Source organism: Phyllostomus hastatus, unplaced genomic scaffold, assembly GCF_019186645.2.
Source record: "Phyllostomus hastatus isolate PE091 unplaced genomic scaffold, TTU_PhHast_1.1 phas_contig_210, whole genome shotgun sequence".
Lineage (NCBI taxonomy): Eukaryota > Metazoa > Chordata > Mammalia > Chiroptera > Phyllostomidae > Phyllostomus > Phyllostomus hastatus.
Genome location: NW_025333737.1, coordinates 29,946,530 through 29,969,957, shown reverse-complemented (window position 1 = coordinate 29,969,957; position 23,428 = coordinate 29,946,530). Strand labels below are relative to the sequence as shown.

The following is a 23,428-nucleotide window of genomic DNA, read 5'->3' as shown; positions in this document are numbered from 1 at the left end:
GACTTGCTGTTTGACAGCAGAGGAGATTTTATCACTATAAAATCCATTCTCAACGTAGTATTCTAGAGTTAAAGAGAAAAATGAAAAAGTAACACTTGTGAAATCCAGTGAAACAGTGTCAGGTGATGGGCCTGCTTGAGAAGACACATCAGACAAAGAAATGCAGGAGCTGATTCACCGGGCTTTAAGCTAACTGGATGGCTCATAATACAAGAGGAAAAGGAAATAATGCCGTTCCTATAAATAGGGATATTTATCAGACAAACACAATTATCTAATTTACTAAAACTAACTGACTTGCAATTAGGATAAACAACGACAGAAATCCTGCACATGGTCATAGCAGCCCTGAGCAGGGTATAAAAGCAGCGGAGGGCAAGGAGAGATCACACTTGAGAACCTCACTCTCCTGGAAACCCACCCAGAACCTCTTCTCTCTGACACCATGGTCAGCTCCTGTTGTGGATCCGTCTGCTCCGGCCAGGGCTGTGGCCTAGGCTGCTGCCGCCCCAGCTGCTGCGTGTCCAGCTGCTGCCGCCCCACCTGCTGCATTTCTAGCTGCTGCCGCCCCTCTTGCTGTGGCTCCAGCTGCTGTGGCTCCAGCTGCTGCAGGCCCTCCTGCTGCATTTCTAGCTGCTGCCGCCCCTCTTGCTGTGGCTCCAGCTGCTGTGGCTCCAGCTGCTGCCGCCCCTCCTGCTGCATTTCTAGCTGCTGCCGCCCCTCTTGCTGTGGCTCCAGCTGCTGTGGTTCCAGCTGCTGCCGCCCCTGCTGCTGCCCCTCCTGCTGCCTCCGCCCACCCTGTGGCCAGGTGTGCTGCCACACCAACTGCTACCGCCCCACCTGTGTCATCTCCACCTGCCCCCGCCCCATGTGCTGCGCCGTCCCTGACTGCTGCTGAGTCTCTGCTTTGAACATACCACTTGCTCCTCTCCTCCCTCCGCATAGACGCACACCCTCCTTCCCAAAACATGTAACTGATCTCTTGGCTCCCATAGCAACCACCAGTCCTACTAACTCTCTGTCCCCATTCTAACTTCTGTCCAAACTCTCTTCCTTCAGAATGAGTTCATTCAGAATCCCCTAATAAATTAAGTTCCCCCAACATCCCTTCAGGACATCCATTCTTTATGCTTAAGGAATTTAATCGTCTCCATCACTTGCGGGGCCGTGGAGTTTAACTCCTTTGGCATCGAAATCCAATCAAGTCTTTTTCTTGTGCTCCTTTGGAAAGATTTTCGTATAGCTTGTTATTTCTATGTACCAAAATAAATCTCTTTGTACTAATGCTGAAAATTGAATGTGATTGTGTTTTTGTGGGGTTTTTTTATTTTAAAAAAATTTTATAGCCCTGGCTGGCGTAGCTCAGTGGATTGAGCGCGGGCTGGGAACCAAAGTGTCCCAGGTTCGATTCCCAGCCAGGGTACATTCCTGGGTTGTAGGCCATAACCCCCAGCAACTGCACATTGATCTCTCTCTCTCTCTCTCTCTCTCTCTCTCTTTCTCTCTCCCACTCCCTCCCTTCCCTCCCTAAAAATAAATAAATAAAAATAAAAAAAATTGTTTACAATCCAATCAAACATATAGTTATCTAAAGCTATTCCATTTAAAAAAAATTTTATTTTATTTTATTTTTTATTTTATTTTAATTTTATTTTAATCATTTTTCAAGTTAGTTTTTGTTTTTAAAGGCGGGTGCTAGGGGATTGCATTTCCTTGCACCTTTTGGAGACACAGCACAGTGTCGTCAACCTGCAACCGAGGTCAAAGGATATTGGCCACCAGTTGTCTCTAGAAAATCTCTTGTGTCCTAGCCACATCAATGAATCATTTTCTAGTCTTTAGGGAGGACATGTTAACAGAAGTCATGTTGCATCATTTAGTATAATAAGGGGAAAGTTTTACAAAGATTGAACATAATTCATGATTTTTTAAAACTCTGACTTTCAGTGGTGGGGGAAAAGAAGGAGACAACTGTACTTGAACAACAATAAAAAAAAAGAAGAGAAAAAAGAAAAAAAACTCTGACTTTCAGGGTTTTTTTTTTACCAATAAAATCAGCTAATAAGTAAGTACATAAGTAAAGAAATGTAGCTTTCCTCCCATGTAACTGTCATCCCTTTAGAATATTTCTCCCTCTTTTCTCCATTAGTCAAAAGTTATGTATATTTAAAGGACCATTACATGCCTCTATGTCATCACAAGGCCCTCATTTACTCAACAAACACTTTTTGCCAGTGGCCTCTACCCCAGAGCTGTTCTGAGCAGATGAATAAAGTGAGGGCCACAGCTCACACTGTCCGGGCATCTGCATTGCAACGGGGGTGGGAGGGGGGATGACGGAAGTAAATAGCAGGACACAGTAGAGCATGCTGAATTTGGAGCACAATGCAGAAAAGTTATGTGTGCATGTGGCAGTTCTTCAGAAACCACATCATTGAGGAGGGTGCATTTAGCGGGGGTTTTGACAGATGAATAGGAGTTTGCAGAGCTGACAAGAAAGAAGAAACACTCTGGGAAGATCAAACAGCTGCAGCAAAGGCTTGCAAGTTTATTCTTCACACAGTCCTCAGCTGCTCTAAGATTAAGACAAGCTAACTTTCTGTTTAATCTTGTACAAGTTTTTCCTTTGCACTTCTCCATGTTTCGTTTGCCTATTCCAATAAAGAATAAGAAGAATACACAGTCCTTCACAGGGTTGCATTACAGGTTAAAAACCAATATAAGATAGTCAGCATAATGCCTGGTACCTAGTGAATACTTCACAAATAATAGATACAAATATGTTCTCTACCTTCCATGGAGGGTATATGGAACTTTTTCACACACTATGTGTTTTTATTTTAATTATTGAGTTAAAATAATTTCCATTCTTTTCTTTTTTTTTAAATGAAGCTTTTTTTCAAGATTTTATTTATTTATTTTTAGAGAGGGAAGGGAGGGAGAAAGAGAGAGAGAAACATCAATGTGCGGTTGCTGGGGGCCGTGGCCTGCAACCCAGGCATGTGCCCTGACCAGGAATCGAACCTGCGACACTTTGGTTTGCAGCCTGCGCTCAATCCACTGAGCTACACCAGCCAGAATTTCCATTCTTTTCATTGTTGCCAAACTCTGTTTCCCATGCATGTCTTACTCAAGTACCGACGGGAGGGAGATGAGGAGCACTTGTTATGCCCCCGTGGTGCCCGGGAGGATATCTTGGATACGTGTGTGTCGCATGCTGGGGAATCAACCCCAACGCCTGGCGATCCCATGGATGTGCGCCGTCCACGCTGTCCCATCCTCACCAGCCCTTCTCTGCTGCTCCTGTGACTCACGGCTGGGGCTGCCCTTCTGGAGTCAGTCCATCACGCATTTGGTCTTCCCCCTTTCCCACGGCCTTCTAGTTTCCCAGCATTCCTGTCTTTCCCAAAGAACCTGCCTTCTCACAATGTGCATGAAATAAGACAGTAGCTTCCGTTTTGTTCTGGATACATGGTATTGAAGGCCTAATACTCTTAAACATTGTTTATATATAACAAATGCTTCTGTGATGACCTATCCATTTTGCAGGTTGAACAACCAAAAGATAAATTAAAGTTTTTCCACTGTGAATGCCTATCCTGAAAGACACACAGCAAAAATGGGTTTTGCCATTTAAAAGGAGTGCGGCATGGCTGAGAACCTCAGCTGGAGACCGTGAAATAAGATCTGACACAGAGTCGGAAACGTCCTTGGGGCCCAGCTGTCTCCCTGACCACTCGAGACATCTGCACAGGGTCAGTCATCATCATTACGGCCGGCACAGCCTCCTTCCCGAACGGTCACCCTCACTCCTTCTAGCATTTCCCCTGACCAGCACATATTCCCCTCACCTTCGGCAACAAAACATACGTTAGCATTGTGACGACCGCTCCCCGTGATTTTCACAGAGCCGTGTACCAGCAGGAGGAAATGGCACATTCAAAGACAGGATGTCAGAGTCACGTGACAAGTGCCTGGGAAAAGACACCGCATCTACCAGAAGCACGGGTGACACCCACCGAGGAAGAAACGTGATAAGTCTTTCCACTGGGAACACAGGAGCTCACTGGAAAAAGGAAATGTGCTATTTTATCCGTTTCGGAGTACTTAACTGGAAACACACAACTACATGATTAAATAATTTAGTTTTCTAGTAGGGTACATAATAACAAGGAAATAATGACAGTGATGGCTCTTCAGCAGGGTGTAAAGAGAGGTGTGGGCCAAGGAGACTCCCACACTCAAGAACCTCACTCTCCTGGAAACTCACCCAGAATCTCCACCCTCTGACACCATGGTCAGCTCCTGTTGTGGCTCCATCTGCTCTGACCAGGGCTGTGGCCAAAGCTGCTGCCAGGAGACGTGCTGCTGCCCCAGCTGCTGCCAGACCACCTGCTGCAGGACCACCTGCTGCCGCCCCAGCTGCTGTGGCTCCAGCTGCTGCCGCCCCTCCTGCAGCATTTCTAGCTGCTGCTGCCCCAGCTGCTGCATTTCTAGCTGCTGCTGCCCCTTTTGCTGTGGCTCCAGCTGCTGCCGCCCCTGTTGCTGCCCCTCCTGCTGCCTCCGCCCAGCCTGTGGCCAGGTGTGCTGCCACACCAACTGCTACCGCCCCACCTGTGTCATCTCCACCTGCCCCCGCCCCATGTGCTGCGCCTCCTCTTGCTGCTGAGTCTCCTCTGTAACCTATTTACACTAGTCCCCAAAATGTAGACACCTCCTGTGATGACCCTTAGGACACACGAATCTAGGTGGCGTCATTCAGTGGGCTGGGGTTCATGATTCCAAGACACTCGCTGTCTCCCACTAACTCTGTGAGCACATTCGGGTTCATTTCAAGCTCTCTCTTTTGCTACCTTTTCCTTTTGATACTAACCAACTATGTTTAATTTGCAATCCACCCGCCAAGAAACTGTACCGGTCCTCTAAACTTCTCATTCTCCCTGACCACGCTGGGCTCTAGATCATCCTTCCAACCAGGTGGATGTTATCTGCAGCCCCCAAGTGACACTGGTGTGGCGCCCTCAGCCCTGCAGTCCAGTTATACCCTGCATTTTCTCCTTGAGTGAATTTGTTACGTTTTGTTGTTTCTCTGCCCTCTAAACTCTTCTGAGCATAAGAATTCATGGGCATCACTCCCTGTTGTTTCTATGATCATTTTACTCAGTAACTAGGCAGGTATAGAAAGAATAACTGATGTTGAAATCGTTTTGAAAATAAGCACTGTATCAAATATAGATAGTTTAAGATATTAGATCAAAAGTGGCAGGTATGTGCACAGGTATGTGACTCAACATCCTAAATGAGGACAGATTTAATTCATGTCTTTAACTCTTATTTAAACCACATCATACCCCCTTGATACCATTGGCCCCATTTTGCAGAAAAGGGTAAACCCAGTTTGCTCAGTGCATGCCAATGAAAGAAGGAAAATCTCCTGTAAAGAATTTACATGTACTTAATTCCTTTCATCAAAAATTTTTTTTTCAGAATTTATAACCACAAAGTGGGTTAAACATTATTTGTCATTGAGTTTTGCCAAGGAGAAATGCATATTTCATTGTATTTTTTAAAAATCCCCTTTATTGAGCTTTGATTGCAAAAAGCTATATATATTTAATGAATACAACTCACTGAGTTATACTTCCTCACATTTTTAAGGGAATATGCTTCATATGGATGGTGTGGTATGTTTCTGAGTGTGGTCTCTCAGGGTTTTCCTCATAATTCAAGCATCTCCTCAATTAATATCCCAATACATATTGACCCTGAGAGAATGGAATTTCTTTTTAAGGATTTTTTTAATGGGAATTAATTTGTAATTTTACGTAGTTCTGGGCTGAGGCTCACAATGACTTTGTGAACACAACGGTATGGAAGTGAGAATTCTACGTACAAGATTGAAACCTACTCAGCAAGGAGGCAGTGCCAAGATTTGCTAACCCCTCACCTGGAATTTGAAATTCCAGCAGCTATAGATATTATCAGAAACTGTTTTCCAAAATAATGTTCTATCCCTGTCTATAAAAATATTCAAGCTAAAAATCTTCAAGGGCAAGCACTATTACAGCATCACACACTCTGAACCATTTAAATATTTTCTCTGCTGGCCACTGCCATGAAATGAGCGTAACTGGGGGGAGTTCCTGTGAAGGGGACACCCCACCACCATCTCCGCAAGGGCGACTGCTCATGTGGAGAAAGAAATTGAATCTACAAAGACTGCCTCAGTTGTCTGTTGCTGTGTAACAACTACACCCAAACTTAATAGCTCAAAACACTAATGATTTGTGATTTCTCACAATTCTGTGCATTGACTGGGCATCCTTTTGATTTTTGTCTGGTCCCACTCATACTCCTGCGTTCATTTCAAAGTTCAGCTGGGGCTGAAGGGTCCAAGATGGCTTCACTTATGTCTGGTAGTCGGTGCTGCCTGTCTCCTGGGGTGCCTTGGTTCTTCTCTACCCGGCCTCTCCTTCTCTGGTAGGCTCTGCTGGGCCTCTTTGTACAATTGTAGAAATGTTCCAAGAGAGAAAAGGTAGAGATTCAAGGCTTCTTGAGGCTGAGAGTGTAGCACTCACACAACTCATCCACCATGTTCTACTGGTCAAAATAAGTCCTAAGCCCAAACCAGACACTAAGAGTAGAGAAATAGAATCTAAGTCTCAGTGGGAAGAGCTACAAGACACTGCTGGCCAGCGAGGGGCTATGGCAGAATGGGGAAGTTCTGCTAAGCCAACATCAACCTCCGTATGTAAGCGGTCAGAGGGAGATTTCGTATTAGTTTAGTATCTGTGTTGATGAAGTCCACCATTAATTTTTCCCAAGAGAAGATTTCTCCTGTTTATTAGTCAGTCAGTAAGTGGTACTTATAGCAGGCAATGAGATAGTATCTCTAATGAAATATTTGATGAAATCAATAGCCATCTTCATAAAATTGGCATTTTTCTTTTGAACATCTGATAAAATATAAACGAATTGAGACTGCAGCATGAGTTTCTTACAGAGAAATCGGGCAGTTTTTATTTAATCAAGGACATTTCTTGGTTGACAAGGATGAGGAGGAAAAGTAACCCCATAAATGGAGACCCAGTGAACACAATCTAATTTGACTGTCTAGAAGTCTTTACTCAAACCTCACAACAAAGATTATTAAAGTAACTGATGTACTTCTCTGGAAGATTAGATCATTCTTTGTTAATATTTACCCTTCCCCCCTCCAACCCGCTGGAAGAAGCACCCCCTCTCGCTCTTCCACCCTGTGGTGTGAACTTCACCATGTGACTTGCTTTGGCCAATGGGATGTTAGAGGGCGTGACCCGAGCCAAGGCCTGGACTGTGTTAGCGCGGCTGGGATTGCTCCCGTGTGCTTGTGCTGTCAGTGGTAGGGTTGTCATCCAAAATGCAGGGCTCAGCTCACGGAACTGGAATTTCAGATGAACAATGAATACATTTTTATGTAAGTACGCCCCAGTGCACACTCAAATGTACTAAAAAAATTGTTGTTGTTCATCTGAAATCAAAACTTAACGGAGTTACCTGTATTTTTATTTGCTAAATCTGGCAACTCTAATTCAGCAGAAAGCTCCAAACCAATCCACATACAGAAGGCAAGCCCAGCCTTAAACAGCCCAAACCCAATGACCTGCAGGCACCTGACCAAGAAATAAATACTTGTGGCTGTACATTATGAGAGTTTATGGTTGCTTGTTATGCAGCAATAGCTGACTAGTTCAACTGTGGTGCCAATGAGAAACAGCTTAATACATCTATCAGTATGAAAAGATGAAGCAGACAGTTTTCTCTAAAAAAAATAAAAACAAAGGGGTGGCCCCATGTTTGTGGCAGGGTTGGTTTTATTTTAATTAAGTTTCTGAAGGACATAGGTTAATAAACCTCTGGGTTTATAGATAAATCAAGCTTTTATAAATAACACAGAATAAAGTCCTATCATGTTAAATTGAAGGACAACCCCATTCGTTTTTGTAGGCGTGTTTGTTAAAACACAGGCTTAAAGGTCGGACTTGCTTAGATTGAATCCAGGCCTTGTTACTTGTGAGCTGTGCAGCCTTGGGCAAACTAGCTAACCTCGTGAAGCTGCAGCTTCTTCATCCACACAGTGAGGATAAAAAATACCTAACTCAATTGATTGTTACAATGATTAATAAGATAGCTAAACATACCTATCACAGTCCCTGGAACATACCAAAATACTCCCTAAATCATAACTTAAAGTTCTTACATAGGTGGGAAGAAAAGTGGGAGGTGATATACAACATCAGCAAACAAGACAGTACAGGGTTCTAACCCGTTCTTAGAGGAAAATGGGTATGAGCTTCCAGTAGGGGCCTAGTGAGAAAAGAAAAGAAAATTCCTCATCAAACTATGATATCAGATATTAGTTCAAAGGGCTGTTGAGGCCAAAGATGTCCATAGAATATTGGTCATAAATAAAAAGGCTAGGAGTAAAGAATCATTTAGTCTACACAGGAAAAAATCAATTAACGTTGTAAGCAAAGAGAAAGTCTTAACGTGAGGAATACAGAGGGTGAATTTGGTATAATTCACATCTGTGATATCTTCCACGGTATCCTTGAAGCAAGACAGAGTGAATTCCTCCACGACAACAACCAAAAGCTTCCCCTGTGAAGAGGAGGGGATGGTTTTAGGACAAATGACTATTAAAAAGCATTTGGTGGTTTGCAAGCTCTTGGCCTTCCTTTCTTTTCATTGGGTTCATAGGAAGGAAGTGGGATTGACTGGGCAGGCTTCTTTATTTTATTCAAATCCAAAGGAAAGTGTTCTGTATCACTAGTAAGAAGTAAATTTATGGGACTCATCATGAAGGTAAGATACAGGGTGAAGGTACAAATAAATAACCACAGGTGGAATTAGGTAAGTGCATGCCTCTCTCACAGTGCCCTGGTGAGTCCCCAAGGGCAGCCAGACCACCCTGTGAGACCAACACCCCCCGCCACCCCGTGCTCGGCTCTGCAGACCCTCAGAGAGGAACCCCTGTGCCCGCGCTCAGGTCCGACCCCGCACGCAAGCCCCGCCCCTTTCAGATGACCTGTCACGGGGTGAAACACAGAGTCGCTTACTGAGGAACGAGGAGACCTGGACCCCAGACCTCACTGTGTGACCGTGGGGAGCACACGTGACCCTCCTGGAAAATGAAGGACAGGCCTACATACCCTCCACAGCAGCGGTCCCCAACGTTTTTGGCACCAGGAACCGGTTTCGTGGAAGACAAGTTTTCCGTGGACTAGGTGGGGCGGGGGGCTGGCTTCAGGAGGATTCAAGCACGGTACACTCGAGCTCACCTCCTGCTGTGCGGCCCAATTCCTAACCAGTCCGCGGCCGGGATGTCGGGGACCCCTGCTCTATAGTCCCTGGATTCCACACATGGGGCGACTGATCCCAAATGAATTACAAAGACAGAAATTGCAAGCGATCTGTGCAACCAAGGTAGATGTTGAGTGTGGCTGGGAATGAAGAGGGTGTTCAGGTGAATGTGGAGGCATTATAATTGAGGCAGGACAGTGCAGACCCTAATGCAGGGGGACCCCACCAGGGCGGCAGGGATCCAGGGTGCCATGGGGTCCCTCCTCACGAGGAAACGCAGGAACCTGCCTTAGAGAGGAGAGCGGAGGGAGAGGTCTTCCAAGCAGAAGACTGTTGGTGTGCACTGAGCGCCGCCACTCACCTGCCCCTGCCTGTCACGTGCCCGGGTGTGACGGAGGCGAGGCGCTGCTTGGTGCTCATAACTACAGCCTTTGAAGTCCATGAGCAATACACTAACTTCAGGGCCACGGGGCGGAGTGACTAGAGCCCACAAGGAAAACACATTCCTTTCTCTTTTATGAGTTAGAAATATTTAAAGGGAAAGTCATCAGAATCCAATCCAACATCTAGATTCGGTGAGAATAAACAATACAAAAAAAAGGAAAAACATTTGTGGTGTGTGTGCATGTATATGTATGAGGCGAGGGGCTACCCAAAACACCATTAGTCAATGCTAAATCCGTACTTAATTGGCCAGGAAATTAACAAGGAAGTGACCCTGTGCTCTGGGGGTCACCAGCACCTGGCCAGGGTATATAAGGAACCCCCATGGGAGGAAGGCATTCACACCTGAGAACACCCAGCTCCTCTCACCAGCCCACCCAGCCCAGACCCAGACGCCACCATGACCGGCTCCTGCTGCGGCTCCACCTGCTCCTCAGTCTGTGGGGGAGGCTGCTGCCAGCCCTGCTGCCAGCCCTGCTGCCAGCCCTGCTGCTGCCGTGACCCCTGCTGCTGCCGCCCCTGCTGCTGCCAGACCACAGTGTGCCGCCCTGTGACCTGTGTGCCCCACTGCACACGCCCCATCTGTGAGCCCTGCCGCCGCCCCATCTGCTGTGACCCCTGTGGGCTGCAGGAGGGCTGCTGCCGCCCCATCGCCTGCTGCCCCACGTCCTGCACGGCCGTGGTCTGCCGGCCCTGCTGCTGGGCCTCCACCTGCTGCCAGCCCATCTGTGTGCAGGCGCCCTGCTGCCGGCCCCCCTGCTGCCAGCCTGCCCCCTGCCGCAGCACCTGCAGGACCTCCCCCTGCTGCTGCTGCTGAGACCCAGGGTCCCCACAGATGCATACACTGGAGCCCAAGCACCTGTTCTGCGTTTTAATCAAGTTGAAAGAAAAATGCATTTCTTTCCCATAAAGTGACAACAGTCATTTTTTTTCATCCTATTATTTGGATACACAAGCTCCATCTCCACCTTGAGCCAGATTCCCAGGTGTTCCCATTAGAGAACTTACCATGAAGGGCACCTCTAAGCCCACCTCTAAAAGTCCCTGGGGGGAACCTGGCAAACCCACCCCAAACTCTGGAGGCTGCTCAAGCCTCCCCATCATCGTTTATAATGTCCTGCTCACTTGTTTTCAATAAACTAATTCTTCCTGTAAACCTTCCTGCTACCTGATTCATGTTTTAGTGCAGGTGTATGAGTGTGCACTGATGAGCAGGCAAAGAACAGGAAAGAGAATGAAGAGGAAGAAGGAGAAAGACAGAGAGGACGAAGAAGACAGAAGAGGGAAGGCAAAAACGGTGCGAGGGCTCCTGGAATGAGTCTTGAACGGTGGCGGCGCGGCACGGCCAGGCGAGTCGTCGGGCTGCTCACGTGGGCAAATCCACACACACCAGGCCCTCCACAGACCTCGGATCACGTCTTTACCCTCTGCACTAAGTTTCACTTCCAGCGACACTAAATTCTCACAGTAGCTGACACATGCCATACAGTGCCATTTGTCTTTGCTTTTGTCATGTTCTTTCATTTTTCTAGAATATCCTTTCAGCTTCCCCTTCCCTCCACCTCGTCACCTACCTCTGAGTCATTTCCAAGTTCAACTCAGTCTTCTCCAGGAGTGCTGTCCTAACCCCTCACCCCCCACCACACGCACGCACGCACGCACAAGCTTGGTTAGGGGCGCTAACATATGCCAATAGCATCCTGCAATCCTGTGCTTATCCCCCCGCCCATGAGGCATCGTACTGAGATGATCTATTTCTCTTCCTCCAACAATGAACAAGTTCATTCATGCTGGCTCCCAGCACTGAGCTCAGTGTTCAGAACAGAGCTGGTAATTAATTTCTATTTGTTGACTCAAACTGCATTAGAAGGGAATTGTCTTTAGGACAAGAATTCTAACAGGTAGATATTTACCTAAAGCAAAAACTTCAACATCCAGTACAACTGAACTTCTCTCGCCCTTAGGTTTTCTCATCTGCAAAATAGGAAAACTAATACTCACCCACGCAGATTGCTGGGAACGTGAAACGACTTTATGTACGTAGAATGCCTGGCACCTAGGAAGCACCCAGCACCGTTCATTTCTATTCCTTGTTGCACATCTGAGCATTGCTGTGTCACACGGGCTCAAAAGATGTGCTACTCACTACAGACCATGTCCCTGAGAGTGGGAAAGGGTTCAGGGGAGCCCCCTCTTTGTTTTTTTAGGATAGTTCACATCCACTGGCAGAAACAAATTTTCTTCTTTTTTCTTTTTTTTAAGATTTTATTTATTTATTTTTAGAGAGAAAGAGAGAGAGAGAAACATCAATGTGCAGTTGCTGGGGGTCATGGCCTGCAACCCAGGCATGTACCCTGACTGGGAATCGAACCTGTGACACTTTGGTTCACAACCAGCGCTCAATCCACTGAGCTATACCAGCCAGGGCTGAATTTTCTAATAGATATAATAAAGAAGGTAAAAAACTCCATCATCAGATTGAGGCTGTCTTGTAAGGAAAGGGCTCTTTAAAAGCTGATCTACAAGTCCCCAGGAAAGAGCCTGAGATTACAGGGCTTGTGAAAGGGGTTTAGCACTAGGAACAAAGGAGAGCTGGGGACACGTGTGCAGCCGACAGGTGTTCCCTCCCATCCTGAACCACCCGAAGGAGTTAAACAGCTCTCAGCTGTAAGAGACTTCAAAGGATGACCTGGCTTAGCCTCACCTGGCTTTAGGCAGATGAATATCGAAGCTACTTAGAAGAGATGTTTCCTTTTTAAATCCCAGAAATAAATCCCACTGGTTCCCTGATTATCCAGAGTTTTCTGGGTTTTTTCCCAACTAAAATATTTTCCCTTCTCAATTAATGACAGCCATCTCTTCCGTCTTCCACGTGCGTATGGATTTTCTCATACATGTGGCCCACGAAGGTTCTCACCATTTCACAGACGAGGGCGCTGGGGCCGGCAGAGTGCAGCCCTTGCTGAGCGGTGGAGGGAGGATCTGGACCCTTCTTGGTCTTTCCCTCCCTCCTCCCACCCATTCCCGTGCATCGTCCCGTCCCCATTTCTGCCAACTCTTAGGATTGGAGGATATTTTAAAGATCATTTTGGAGACTAGGGAATGCATATTCTGTTTGCAGGATTTTGAAAATTTCCTAACATGCAGTGGCCCCCAGACTGGCTCCTAACAAAAATAAATAAATAAATAAATAAATAAATAAATAAATAAATCGTGTGCAGCTGTTAGGACGAGGGCATGGTCCGCCAGCACACAGGCATTCACGCTACAGTCTTTCTCAATGCAACCACAATAATCCTACAATTTGTCACCAGCGTGGTTAGCATTCACTTGCTCCCGTTCTGGTAGCTGTGCTCTTGCAGAACCTGTACTTTGAACGATGTGACACAAAAAGCCCCCGCGACGAGGACCAGGGACACATCTGTTGTCCCACAAGCTGAGGTCCATCAACGTGCTGCAGCAACGGAAACCCCGTTGGCGTGGAGCCACCCCAAAGGGGAAAGGTTTCTGCTGGGTTTTGAGAAATAGTGGACTGAGGTGAAATCACATACAATGGTGTTTTGATGGATTCAAAGCAAACCAGAGCTCCGTGCAAAAGAATTAACATCGGGACTGGCCTGTGAAAAGCACTGAGGGCCCCCTTTCTTGGGAAACGAAAGAGCTGGGATGAAGGCAGAAGTCACGTCCGAAAATCTCTTACCTGAAACTCTGCCTCTGGGTTGGCTGTTGCGGCTATGTCTCTGTGTCAGGGTGACGATGATCCTGGCCCGGCCACGGCGGGTGGGATGCCCCCTTCTTACTGTGGGGGCTCCAGACAGCAACGTTTCTGACGGTCCGTAATTTGAAAACACAGGATATCTTAGTACTACATCTTTTTGTTAGTTAAAAGTGCATGAAATAACAGATATATTCCTACTCCTGGTATTTGGGTCTCTGCACCTATTCTAAGCCAAATAACAATATGCAAAACCACGGATTGAGCAAGTTCTGAATTTATCTCACCAGATGGGACAGAATTTGTGATAACGGCTCCCACACGTTCACCGCTTTGGAAGGGCCCAGAATTGAGAAAAGACTAGGACTCAACCAGCGATCAGTGTTTATACCCCACGGAAGGCCAGGGGTGCGTTAAACCGCTGACACTCCTTCATATGTGTAGCTCAGAAGTCATTTCACAAATCTGGCCTTCCGAAAACCGTGACAGGCAAAGCGGTTCACAGAGCCCAAGGACTTCAAGGACCAGGACTCTGGTGGACCAAAGAGTGTATTAAAAAAAATGATCCCACCAAACAAAACATACTTTGGAGATAAATTTGGTCTGACAGCCGTCAGTGACCCTTGGACGAGGTCCTCTTCAGCCAGCCTTTCAACTGTGAATTTACTTTCCATACCTCCATTTTTCCAGCCGGGGCTAAGAAAGACAAAGCCATGTTGTCATCATCGGTTCACTAATCCCCCTGCCTTTTTCGGAAGCGCAACTTCACCCTTCACAAGCAACCAGAACAACAAACCTAAGCATCTACTCCAGAAATGTAATTAACTCCTTTACGAATATTTTCAACATACTTTGAAGAACTCAATACAAGTGCTTATGGCACACCTAAAAAGCAAGAAACACCTCCGTTCAAATTTTATTTCTAAGCCCGTACACAGGGAGGATCATTCAAACAGGGACAACTGTATCGGTAAAAGCCACATGTAGTGTGGCCTTATCGTCCCCTGAAAATTTCTTCTCCTTCCATTGCTTTATCTGCCTTTGTCCTGACTTCCTAAATTTGTAATTATGGGGTGATCAGAAACTACTTAAAATTTATTTTTCTTTCTTTTCCCTCTCCGTCCCCAATAGCACGCCACTGTTTACATAGTAAGTGTCTTATCACTCATCGTGAGCAACGGGCCAACTCTCATGGCCTGTAACAACGTCACGTGGGAGGTTGGGGTGGTTATTTCCATCTAAACAAGGGGAAGCAAATATGCTGTTTCACAGAAACGCTGCACCATTCTTTCCCTAGCAGGATCGGTGCACAGCTTTCACGAGCCATTCTAGTCTGGTTGGGTTTGGTCTTGTTTTAGAAATTCTTGCTGCATCACAAGAAGTCAGGCCTGTGGACATTATGGTCTCACGCTTAATGATGGGCGGTGAAAAGCGGGGAAGGCGCGAGAGAGGCAATACTGGATTTTTCAAACTGTCAACTGGTCACATGGTCTGGAAAAACCGGCTCTTCGATGAGTAATTCCTCAGAAGATATAAATCATCAGGTATTCATTTCGAGGGAAAAATGGGAAGAAAGGAAAGCATCCTTCAGTGACCTTGGAATGGCTGCCTCAGCAACTGAATCCACCAATCCTGAGTTCTCATGTCAATGGGCAACCACAACTTTAGGAAGTGACCCTGTGCTCTGGGGGTCACCAGCACCTGGCCAGGGTATATAAGGAACCCCCACGGGAGGAAGGCATTCACACCTGAGAACACCCAGCTCCTCTCACCAGCCCACCCAGCCCAGACCCAGACGCCACCATGACCGGCTCCTGCTGTGGCTCCACCTGCTCCTCAGTGTGTGGGGGAGGCTGCTGCCAGCCCTGCTGCCAGCCCTGCTGCTGCCGTGACCCCTGCTGCTGCCGCCCCTGCAGCTGCCAGACCACAGTGTGCCGCCCCGTGACCTGTGTGCCCCACTGCACACGCCCCATCTGTGAGCCCTGCCGCCGCCCCCATCTGCTGTGACCCCTGTGGGCTGCAGGAGGGCTGCTGCCGCCCCATCGCCTGCTGCCCCATGTCCTGCACGGCCGTGGTCTGCCGGCCCTGCTGCTGGGCCTCCACCTGCTGCCAGCCCATCTGTGTGCAGGCGCCCTGCTGCCGGCCCCCCTGCTGCCAGCCCGCCCCCTGCCGCAGCACCTGCAGGACCTCCCCCTGCTGCTGCTGCTGCTGAGCAGCCCTATAGGAAACATTCGGAGTGTTCAGAAATGTAAAAACTCTTCCCACCCCTGATAAGTCAGATGAGAGACAACACCTTTGCAACCTCCTTGCTCTTCAAACTAACTCCGAAGTAACTGTCCAATCATTTTCCATATAATTATGCGGCTATTTCTGGCTCTCTTTGAGAATCTTTAGAAAAATTCCAATTTTCCTCACGTGAGTTCTTGGCTTGAATGAAACGAGGGAACAAAGACCAAAGCTCCTCCTGAGCGGCCCTCCAGGCCCCTGACTCATCACCCCCCCCCCCACGCCCCCCTGCCTCACCGCGGGGCATTCTTCCAAAACAGGGTTACGCGCGCGCGGGCATTTTACGTGGTAAAACAATAAAATTTTATTTCTGGGAAGCAAGTGTGTTTCTCTTTACTGTTTATTAACTGTAATCTTCAAAAGCTTATATTTAGCTCGAGTTATGGTATGCAGAATCAAAAGAACCAAAGGAAAAAGGATTCTCCCTGGCCATTTCTTTTTAGCCTTAGGAACAATTCCAGTGCAAACTCTATCATTTTAATAGCGATTCAAATAATTCAGATCGCTTCTGGTTAGGAGCCTTCATACTTCAAGCCGCAGGTTTTGTGGCGATGCCGAGGGATGCGGAGCCTTCAGCTGGTCTCTCTGCTCCTGAGCGACTGGTGAGTCATCCGCACACGTGACTCGGGGGAGGAGCCCCGGTCTTTCTTAAATTAGAAAACTCCGCAGTGATTCACATCAGTCGTCCCTGGGAATCCCCAACGACTGAATGCCTGTGCTGGAAGAACCATGTTCCAGCTGTTTCCATGGCTCCCACCGGCGCCATCACGGCCAATTCGAATTCCAGTGCAGGGGTCACTGCTGCTGAGCCGACAGAGGGACATGTGCTTTAGCTGGAACCATTCCGATTCGAGCTTCCAATAATTTTCCCATTAAACCACGTTAATGCACTTGAGATGGTGATAACATAAATCCACACCAGATGTGTTATTGTTGTTAAAAACGTTTGGGATGGCCAGGAAACTATTATTGTTTTCCTGAGAAAGATGTAGCCAGTTCCCAACATCCGATCTGTAAGGGTTTTGTGGGTCACGCTGCTGGTATTCTTGGGCATCTCTACCTGCCCAGCGCGGGCAGGCAGGCGCGACCAGGTTCGTGAGGCCTGGATCTGAATTGACTTTGCCCACTACTGGATTCCCGCTGAGCTGCACACCATCCAACACACAGTATAGAATCAGAAATTACTTGCTGAAGCATCGAATAAGCTCTCAGGGTTGGAAGAGAGAGACTTCATCCCACCTACAACCACGCTGGGCATGTGCCTTCTTACATAAAACAATGAGCCGTCTCATGAGGAAAAGTCTTTTTCTTGAAATGTGGGGGAAGTTCCTCAACAAGTATTGTTATACTAAAAGCTCAGCCTTGTCAGTACTAGTACAGTGGCGTTTTCTCTTTACTGAGGACTGAGCAGTTTACCAGTGGATAGGCTCACCAGTCCAATTTCTGTCTGCATATCCTTGACCGGCATGTTTACAAATCTCTAATTTCATCTGTTTTTCTTCATCTCAGAATTTTTCTTATTAGCCTTCTAGAGACCTTCTCATCTTTCAGTGTTTTCTCAAATGTAGACTGCTTCGTTTTCTCCCAGGCTCGTTGTGACTGGGTCGCGTGGGCCTCCGCAGTCGCTCCACGCCCTGGTCAGCCGCAGTGGCTGTGCGGCTCGGGTGAGCTGCAGGGACTGTGCAAGCAGGCAGGGCCAGAGGAAGGCTTGAACCGGAGCCTCGACCACAGACCTAGAACAGACTTCACTGGAGAGCCGAAGGTCAGAACCAAGCGAATCCAGAGAGGCAGAAGCTACCAAGTTGCTGAGTGACAGGGTTCTCCTCAGGCCCTGACAGTGTGAAACAACTGGCTATCAGAGCTGCTCCTGGGGGCGGGAAGGAACGCAAGCCCAGCACAGGGCGAGACAGTGGGGTAGGAGGGGCCAGGGTGAGGACGGAGGGAGTCTGGAGACCACCCCTGGCTGGGGTCACCACCTGGGGCTTTGTCGTGCTGGCAGACTGCCACCTGCACACAGGTCGTGGCTTTGTTCGTAGTGCCCCAGGGCCAACCACAATGTCATTATCTATACTACCTCCTTATGGCATGTTCTGGAGTTTTGAGAAGGCCGTGTGGGAGATAATTCTTCCCATTCCTGAGGATATTGGTGAGACCTAGAATCCTGTCAGATGACTCTAACCATTAGCCGTTTCACAAATAGTAACTATTAAAAAATAAATTCACTGTTAAAATTCCTAACTAAAACAGACATGACTTAGCAACCAGGAATGTGACACCCACAACTCCGATCTTCAGCTTCTTGGGCTTACAGATAAATGTTGCCACAGATATTTTTGGAATAGTTATTGGTTCCAGTGCTGCAGAGTGGGTGACTTTAGGCAAGTCTGTTTCCTTGTGCATAAAGTGAGGACTATAATAATACCTACCTCATAAGGCTGTTACAAAGAATACATTTATTTTGCATAAGGCTTGGAACAGAGTTAGAACTCAGTGATACTGGCTATCATGAAGATTATAAATAATGACATTCACCTTGCTATGAAAAAAATATAATTATGAAAATTGATGAGCATGTAATCTAAGACCAAAAAAAATAATAAAAGCCAAATTTGTAGAATGGAATGGTGGGTACCGTAGACTGGGTTTGGGAGAAATAAGAAGATAATTGTTTAAAAATGAAGCACAATGGTGGTTGCCAGGAGCCGGGGAGAGGCGGTCAGGGAGAGTCGGTGTGCAATGGATACAGAGTTTTAGGTTTGCGAGAGGAAAGGGGGCTGGACATGGAGGGTGCTAATGATCGCGCGATACTAGGAATATATCTAATGCCAATGAACTGCATACACAAAATGGCTAAGATAGTCAATGTTACATTATATGTATTTTTCCAACATTTTTTAAATGAGAACCAAAAAAAAAAAAAAAAAGGAACACTGATGATAGGGGTCTACTAAGATGCATTCCCATAGTCCCAAAAATTCTTCTTTTACTGACAAACCATGACTTTTAAAATACTCCCATAGTACAGTATTTTTCTGAACTTGCTTTGCCCACCCAGAAGGCCAAGCGGGGCGAAAGGACGCTCAGACTTGGAGAATTCGCTTCCACTGTTAGTAAGTAGACCTAAGAGTATGAGAGCTACTCGGTGCTATCACAGCACCACTTGGTAAAAGCATCACTAAATTATAAAGATAATTGGGGGCTTTGAAGTTAGGGTCATTAAGTTCATATTTGAGCCATAAATAGCAAAGTATAATGAGTGCTCATTGAATAAGGAAAACAAAGTCTTTTCTATGGACCTGAGCGCCTAAAACAGTACCTAGAGAACTTACTAACCAACCAGTGCCATTTCAGAAAGTAAATAAATAAATAAACAAAAACAAGGAAGTGACCCTGTGCCCTGGGGGTCACCAGCACCTGGCCAGGGTATATAAGGAACCCCCACGGGAGGAAGGCATTCACACCTGAGAACACCCAGCTCCTCTCACCAGCCCACCCAGCCCAGACCCAGACGCCACCATGACCGGCTCCTGCTGCGGCTCCACCTGCTCCTCAGTGTGTGGGGGAGGCTGCTGCCAGCCCTGCTGCCAGCCCTGCTGCTGCCGCGATCCCTGCTGCTGCCGCCCCTGCAGCTGCCAGACCACAGTGTGCCGCCCTGTGACCTGTGTGCCCCACTGCACACGCCCCATCTGTGAGCCCTGCCGCCGCCCCATCTGCTGTGACCCCTGTGGGCTGCAGGAGGGCTGCTGCCGCCCCATCGCCTGCTGCCCCACGTCCTGCACGGCCGTGGTCTGCCGGCCCTGCTGCTGGGCCTCCACCTGCTGCCAGCCCATCTGTGTGCAGGCGCCCTGCTGCCGGCCCCCCTGCTGCCAGCCTGCCCCCTGCCGCAGCACCTGCAGGACCTCCCCCTGCTGCTGCTGCTGAGCAGTGCATCATCCCTAAGTGTCCCCCAGGAGATGGCTGAGTCCATCTGCTGTCCCTTAGCCTCGCTGCAGAACAACAAGCCTTTCCTTGAGAAACTATTTCTCACCTCTTCAAACTAGCTCATAATAGGCACTGAAGACACCTTTCCTGGCTAACTACTGATCAAGAATCCCTGTCTTCTTAAGATCCTGGTAGCTCCAAATCATGTTGTCTGTTTTCTAATAAACTTTGTACTCTCAGCACAAAAATCCTGGTCTTTGTGATATTTCCTTTCTGAAGATTCTGTCTCTCTGTTTTGCATTGAGATCCTCAAAGAAAAGGCCAAATAATCCTCTTATATTGTTTTATGCAATCATCTCAATCTGGTTAGTTCCCTTACTGTTCTTTAAACGCCATTCACCAGGCATGGAAGCTGAGCGAGGAAGGTGGGCATGGCTATATTTCCATCACATATGCAGAGTCACTTGTGCTCACTACTGCAGACTCACAAAACACCTCCGAAACGACCAGTAAGGAGGCCGCATCTAGGCCGACACTTGGATGCGTGCATTCCCAGTCAGAGGGTCCTTTCACTGACCTGGCTCCTCTTAGCACAAGAAGAAAGCCCGGGATGTTAGAGCTGGAAGGAACCTTCGGTGGCATCTGGCCAGTCACCTGATTTTCAAGCTGAGGAGCAATGAGTAATGAAAGATTAGTTCTTACTAATATAACTATGGTGGAATTAGAATCACCAATGGTCAGGAAAGACCCAGGGGAAGCCAAGGCCCCTGACGTCAAGCCTTTAAGTCAAACGCTCTCTCTTAGCGCAGTTCCTCTGCCCAGAGGAACCGTCTCGTCCTTCGCGGCCAAGTAGAACTGGCCCTCGGACAGTGCACCCCGGCTGGGTACAGTCTGACTGTTATTCAGAATGTTATTCGCGGTGCTGACTCTTGCGCACATTGAATCCACACTGACTCTCCAGGGCTGTTTACCTTTGCACTCAGGAGTTGGACACTAATGGCATTTTCCAAGCAAATTAATCCATTGTTGCCAATCTACACACATTTGTTAAATACCTACTACGATAAAAGCACTGAGCTGGCCATCCCCAGGGAATATAAAGAAATACAAGAGGGCTCCTGTCTCAAAGAGGACATAATTCACTCAGGGAAAGGAGGTACGAGTAAGAAAAAGGGTCAAATTGTACATAATATAAACAATATAAATATAGAAGACATGCCAAAAATAGTTAAAAATAGATGAAGACTGTACACCTGTAACATCATATAATTGTCCTAACATATATTTAAGTAAAAAAATATGTAAGCTACAAAATATTCAACTCTTTTGTGGGAAAAACGTGTCCAACAAGTCTGTATCCATGCTTTAGGTATGTGTTTGCCTTAAAAAAAATCTGCAACATTATACAAGAAAATCTAAGAGTAACTGGGAATAATATTCATTTTCTTCTTTATATTTCATTAATAATAATTTTTAAATGAACATATACTACACCTGGCAGAAGTAACACCCACTTGACTGCAGTTGGTAGCGTAATAATATGGGTGTAATAATTTATAGTTTTAATTTGAACAGTTTACCTAAAGTGTCATAGAGTGTGCTTGAGTGTGATATTATGTTACAGAAAGACATGCTTATGATTTTGTAATAATAAAAGATTTTGTAGTAAAAAAGGGGTGCTTTTGTGCTGGACCCTGTGTATTTAATTACTTGACCAATACAAGACGCTGACTGACAGGCACTCTTCTGTGCTTAGTGCTTGACGAATATTATGTCACTGAATGCTCACGACAGCCCTGGCAGGTACTGTTATTACCCCCCGTAGCCCAAGGACACAGCCAGTAACTGGCAAGGTTTTCATTGGGTATTGTCCGGTCTTAGGGTAAGTGGCATCAGAGAATAGCACATGCCTAGCCTCCAGTGTCAAATCGCAGACTGCTGTGGCATAAATTATTAAGACGACCCATATTTTCTCTGCCTGGAAATAAACTTTGGCTGTGGGGTGGGGACAAGTGTCTTAGACTGAATAAATGCTAGGATCTCTTGCTGAGGGACTCGTGGACTCTATCTTTGTCTATATTTTATAAGGGAGAGGGGAAATTCTCTTTAGGATATTTTGGTCAGAAATATTTAGAGTAGAGGAATTAGGCTTGTTAACTTGAGGTGTTATGTATCTTTGGAAGAGGCTCCCTTTGTGCAGAATGTGATCATCACGAAGAACTCCCAGCAACGTGAAATACTCATCACAATCAAATGTGCCTTGAAGAGCAAAGCACAAGCAGCAAAAGCAAAAACCAGCCAGTGGGGCTACATCAAACTAAGCTTCTGCACAGTAAAAGGCACAATCGGCAAAACGAAAAGGCAAATGACGAAAAGGGAGAAAATGGTGCAAACCACATATCTGATACGGGGTTAATATCCAAAGTAAATAAGAAACTCCTGCAACTCAACAGCAAAAAGGGAACTGATCCAATTAAAAAATGAGCAGATGACTTGAATAGACATGTTTCCAAAGAAAGTTACAGATGGCCAGCAAGCACACGAGAAGGTGCGCAGCATCACCAATCATCAGGGAAATGGAAATCAACACCACGAGGTGATATAATCTCACACCTGTGAGAAAGGCTAGTATGGGGGAGAGAGAGAGGGAGAGAGAGAGAACAAACGCTGGTGAGGATGTGGAGAAAAGGGAACTCTACACGTTGTTGGTGGGATTGTAAATGGATATAGCCGCTATGGAAAAGAGTATGGAGATTCCTCCAAAAAAAAAACATTAAAAATAGAGCTACCACATGATCCAGCAGAGACACCTTCACTCGCATGTTAAGTAGAGCATTACTCACAATAGCCAAGGCACAGACCCAACCTAAACATCTAATGATGGGTAAACAGATTTAAACATGTAGGGGCACATCTACACCTATAGATGTACACACACACACACACACACACACACACACCCCGGAATATTATCAGCCATGAAAAGGAAGAGAAGCCTGCCATGTTTGAAACAGTGGATGGGCATTTAGGGCATTATGGTAAGTGAAATCAGTCAGCCAGAGACAGATACTGTACAGTCTCACTGATACGTGGAATCAGAAACATGAACCCAGAGAAACAGAGCATAGAAAGGTGGTCACCAGGGGCAGAGGTATAGGAGAGCTGGTGCGACGCTGGCCAAAGGGCACACACTTCCAGCTGCAAGGTGCAGAGGTTCTGGGGATCTAATTGCACAGCATGGTGACTGCAATTAATGAGACTGTATTGCGTACTTGAAAGTTGCTAGGAAAGTAGAGCTTTTTAAAAAAAGATTTTATTTATTTTTAAAGAGGGAAGGGAGGGAGAGAGAGAGAGAGAAACATCAATGTGCGGTTGCTGGGGGCCGTGGCCTGCAACCCAGGCATGTGCCCTGACTGGGAATTGAACCTGCGATGCTTTGGTTCACAGCCCGCGCTCAATCCACTGAGCTACGCCAGCCAGGGTGAAAGTAGAGCTTTAATGTTCTCACCATAACAATAAAATAATTATGTGAAGTGAAGGATATCTTAACTAACCTTATTTCAGTGAACATTCTGCAATATACACATCGGATCATTGCAATATACACCTTACTTATTCAATGTTATGTGTCAATTATATCTTAATAAATCTAGGTGGGGGAAGAAAGCAGAATACACAAGCTTTTTTGTTTCCTTGTTTTAATGTAGGCTCTGGTCACTG

General features: G+C 46.6%; 3 protein-coding genes and 1 pseudogene across 5 annotated transcripts; all 4 read left to right on the top strand.

Moving 5' to 3' along the window:
• The first annotated feature begins 445 nt into the window (after nucleotides 1-445).
• On the top strand, nucleotides 446-4,669 carry LOC123816651 (keratin-associated protein 4-12-like). Of its 3 annotated transcripts, XM_045835688.1 has the most exons (3): nucleotides 446-746; nucleotides 4,303-4,307; nucleotides 4,361-4,669. In XM_045835688.1, exons 1-3 carry the CDS (start codon nucleotides 446-448, stop codon nucleotides 4,667-4,669), a joined length of 615 nt encoding a protein of 204 aa, XP_045691644.1. The 3 variants fall into 3 exon arrangements, with proteins under 3 accessions (XP_045691644.1, XP_045691643.1, XP_045691645.1); XM_045835687.1 differs by lacking the exon at nucleotides 4,303-4,307 and having other exon boundaries at nucleotides 446-808; XM_045835689.1 differs by lacking the exons at nucleotides 4,303-4,307; nucleotides 4,361-4,669 and having other exon boundaries at nucleotides 446-898.
• Nucleotides 4,670-10,186: 5,517 nt separating this feature from the next.
• Nucleotides 10,187-10,603, top strand: LOC123816656 (keratin-associated protein 2-3-like). The gene has a single exon (XM_045835698.1). It carries the CDS (start codon nucleotides 10,187-10,189, stop codon nucleotides 10,601-10,603), a length of 417 nt encoding a protein of 138 aa, XP_045691654.1.
• Nucleotides 10,604-15,304: 4,701 nt separating this feature from the next.
• On the top strand, nucleotides 15,305-15,713 carry LOC123817676 (annotated as a pseudogene).
• A 3,590-nt stretch (nucleotides 15,714-19,303) lies between these two features.
• On the top strand, nucleotides 19,304-19,708 carry LOC123817435 (keratin-associated protein 2-3-like). Its single transcript, XM_045837128.1, has one exon. It carries the CDS (start codon nucleotides 19,304-19,306, stop codon nucleotides 19,706-19,708), a length of 405 nt encoding a protein of 134 aa, XP_045693084.1.
• The last annotated feature ends 3,720 nt before the right edge of the window (nucleotides 19,709-23,428 follow it).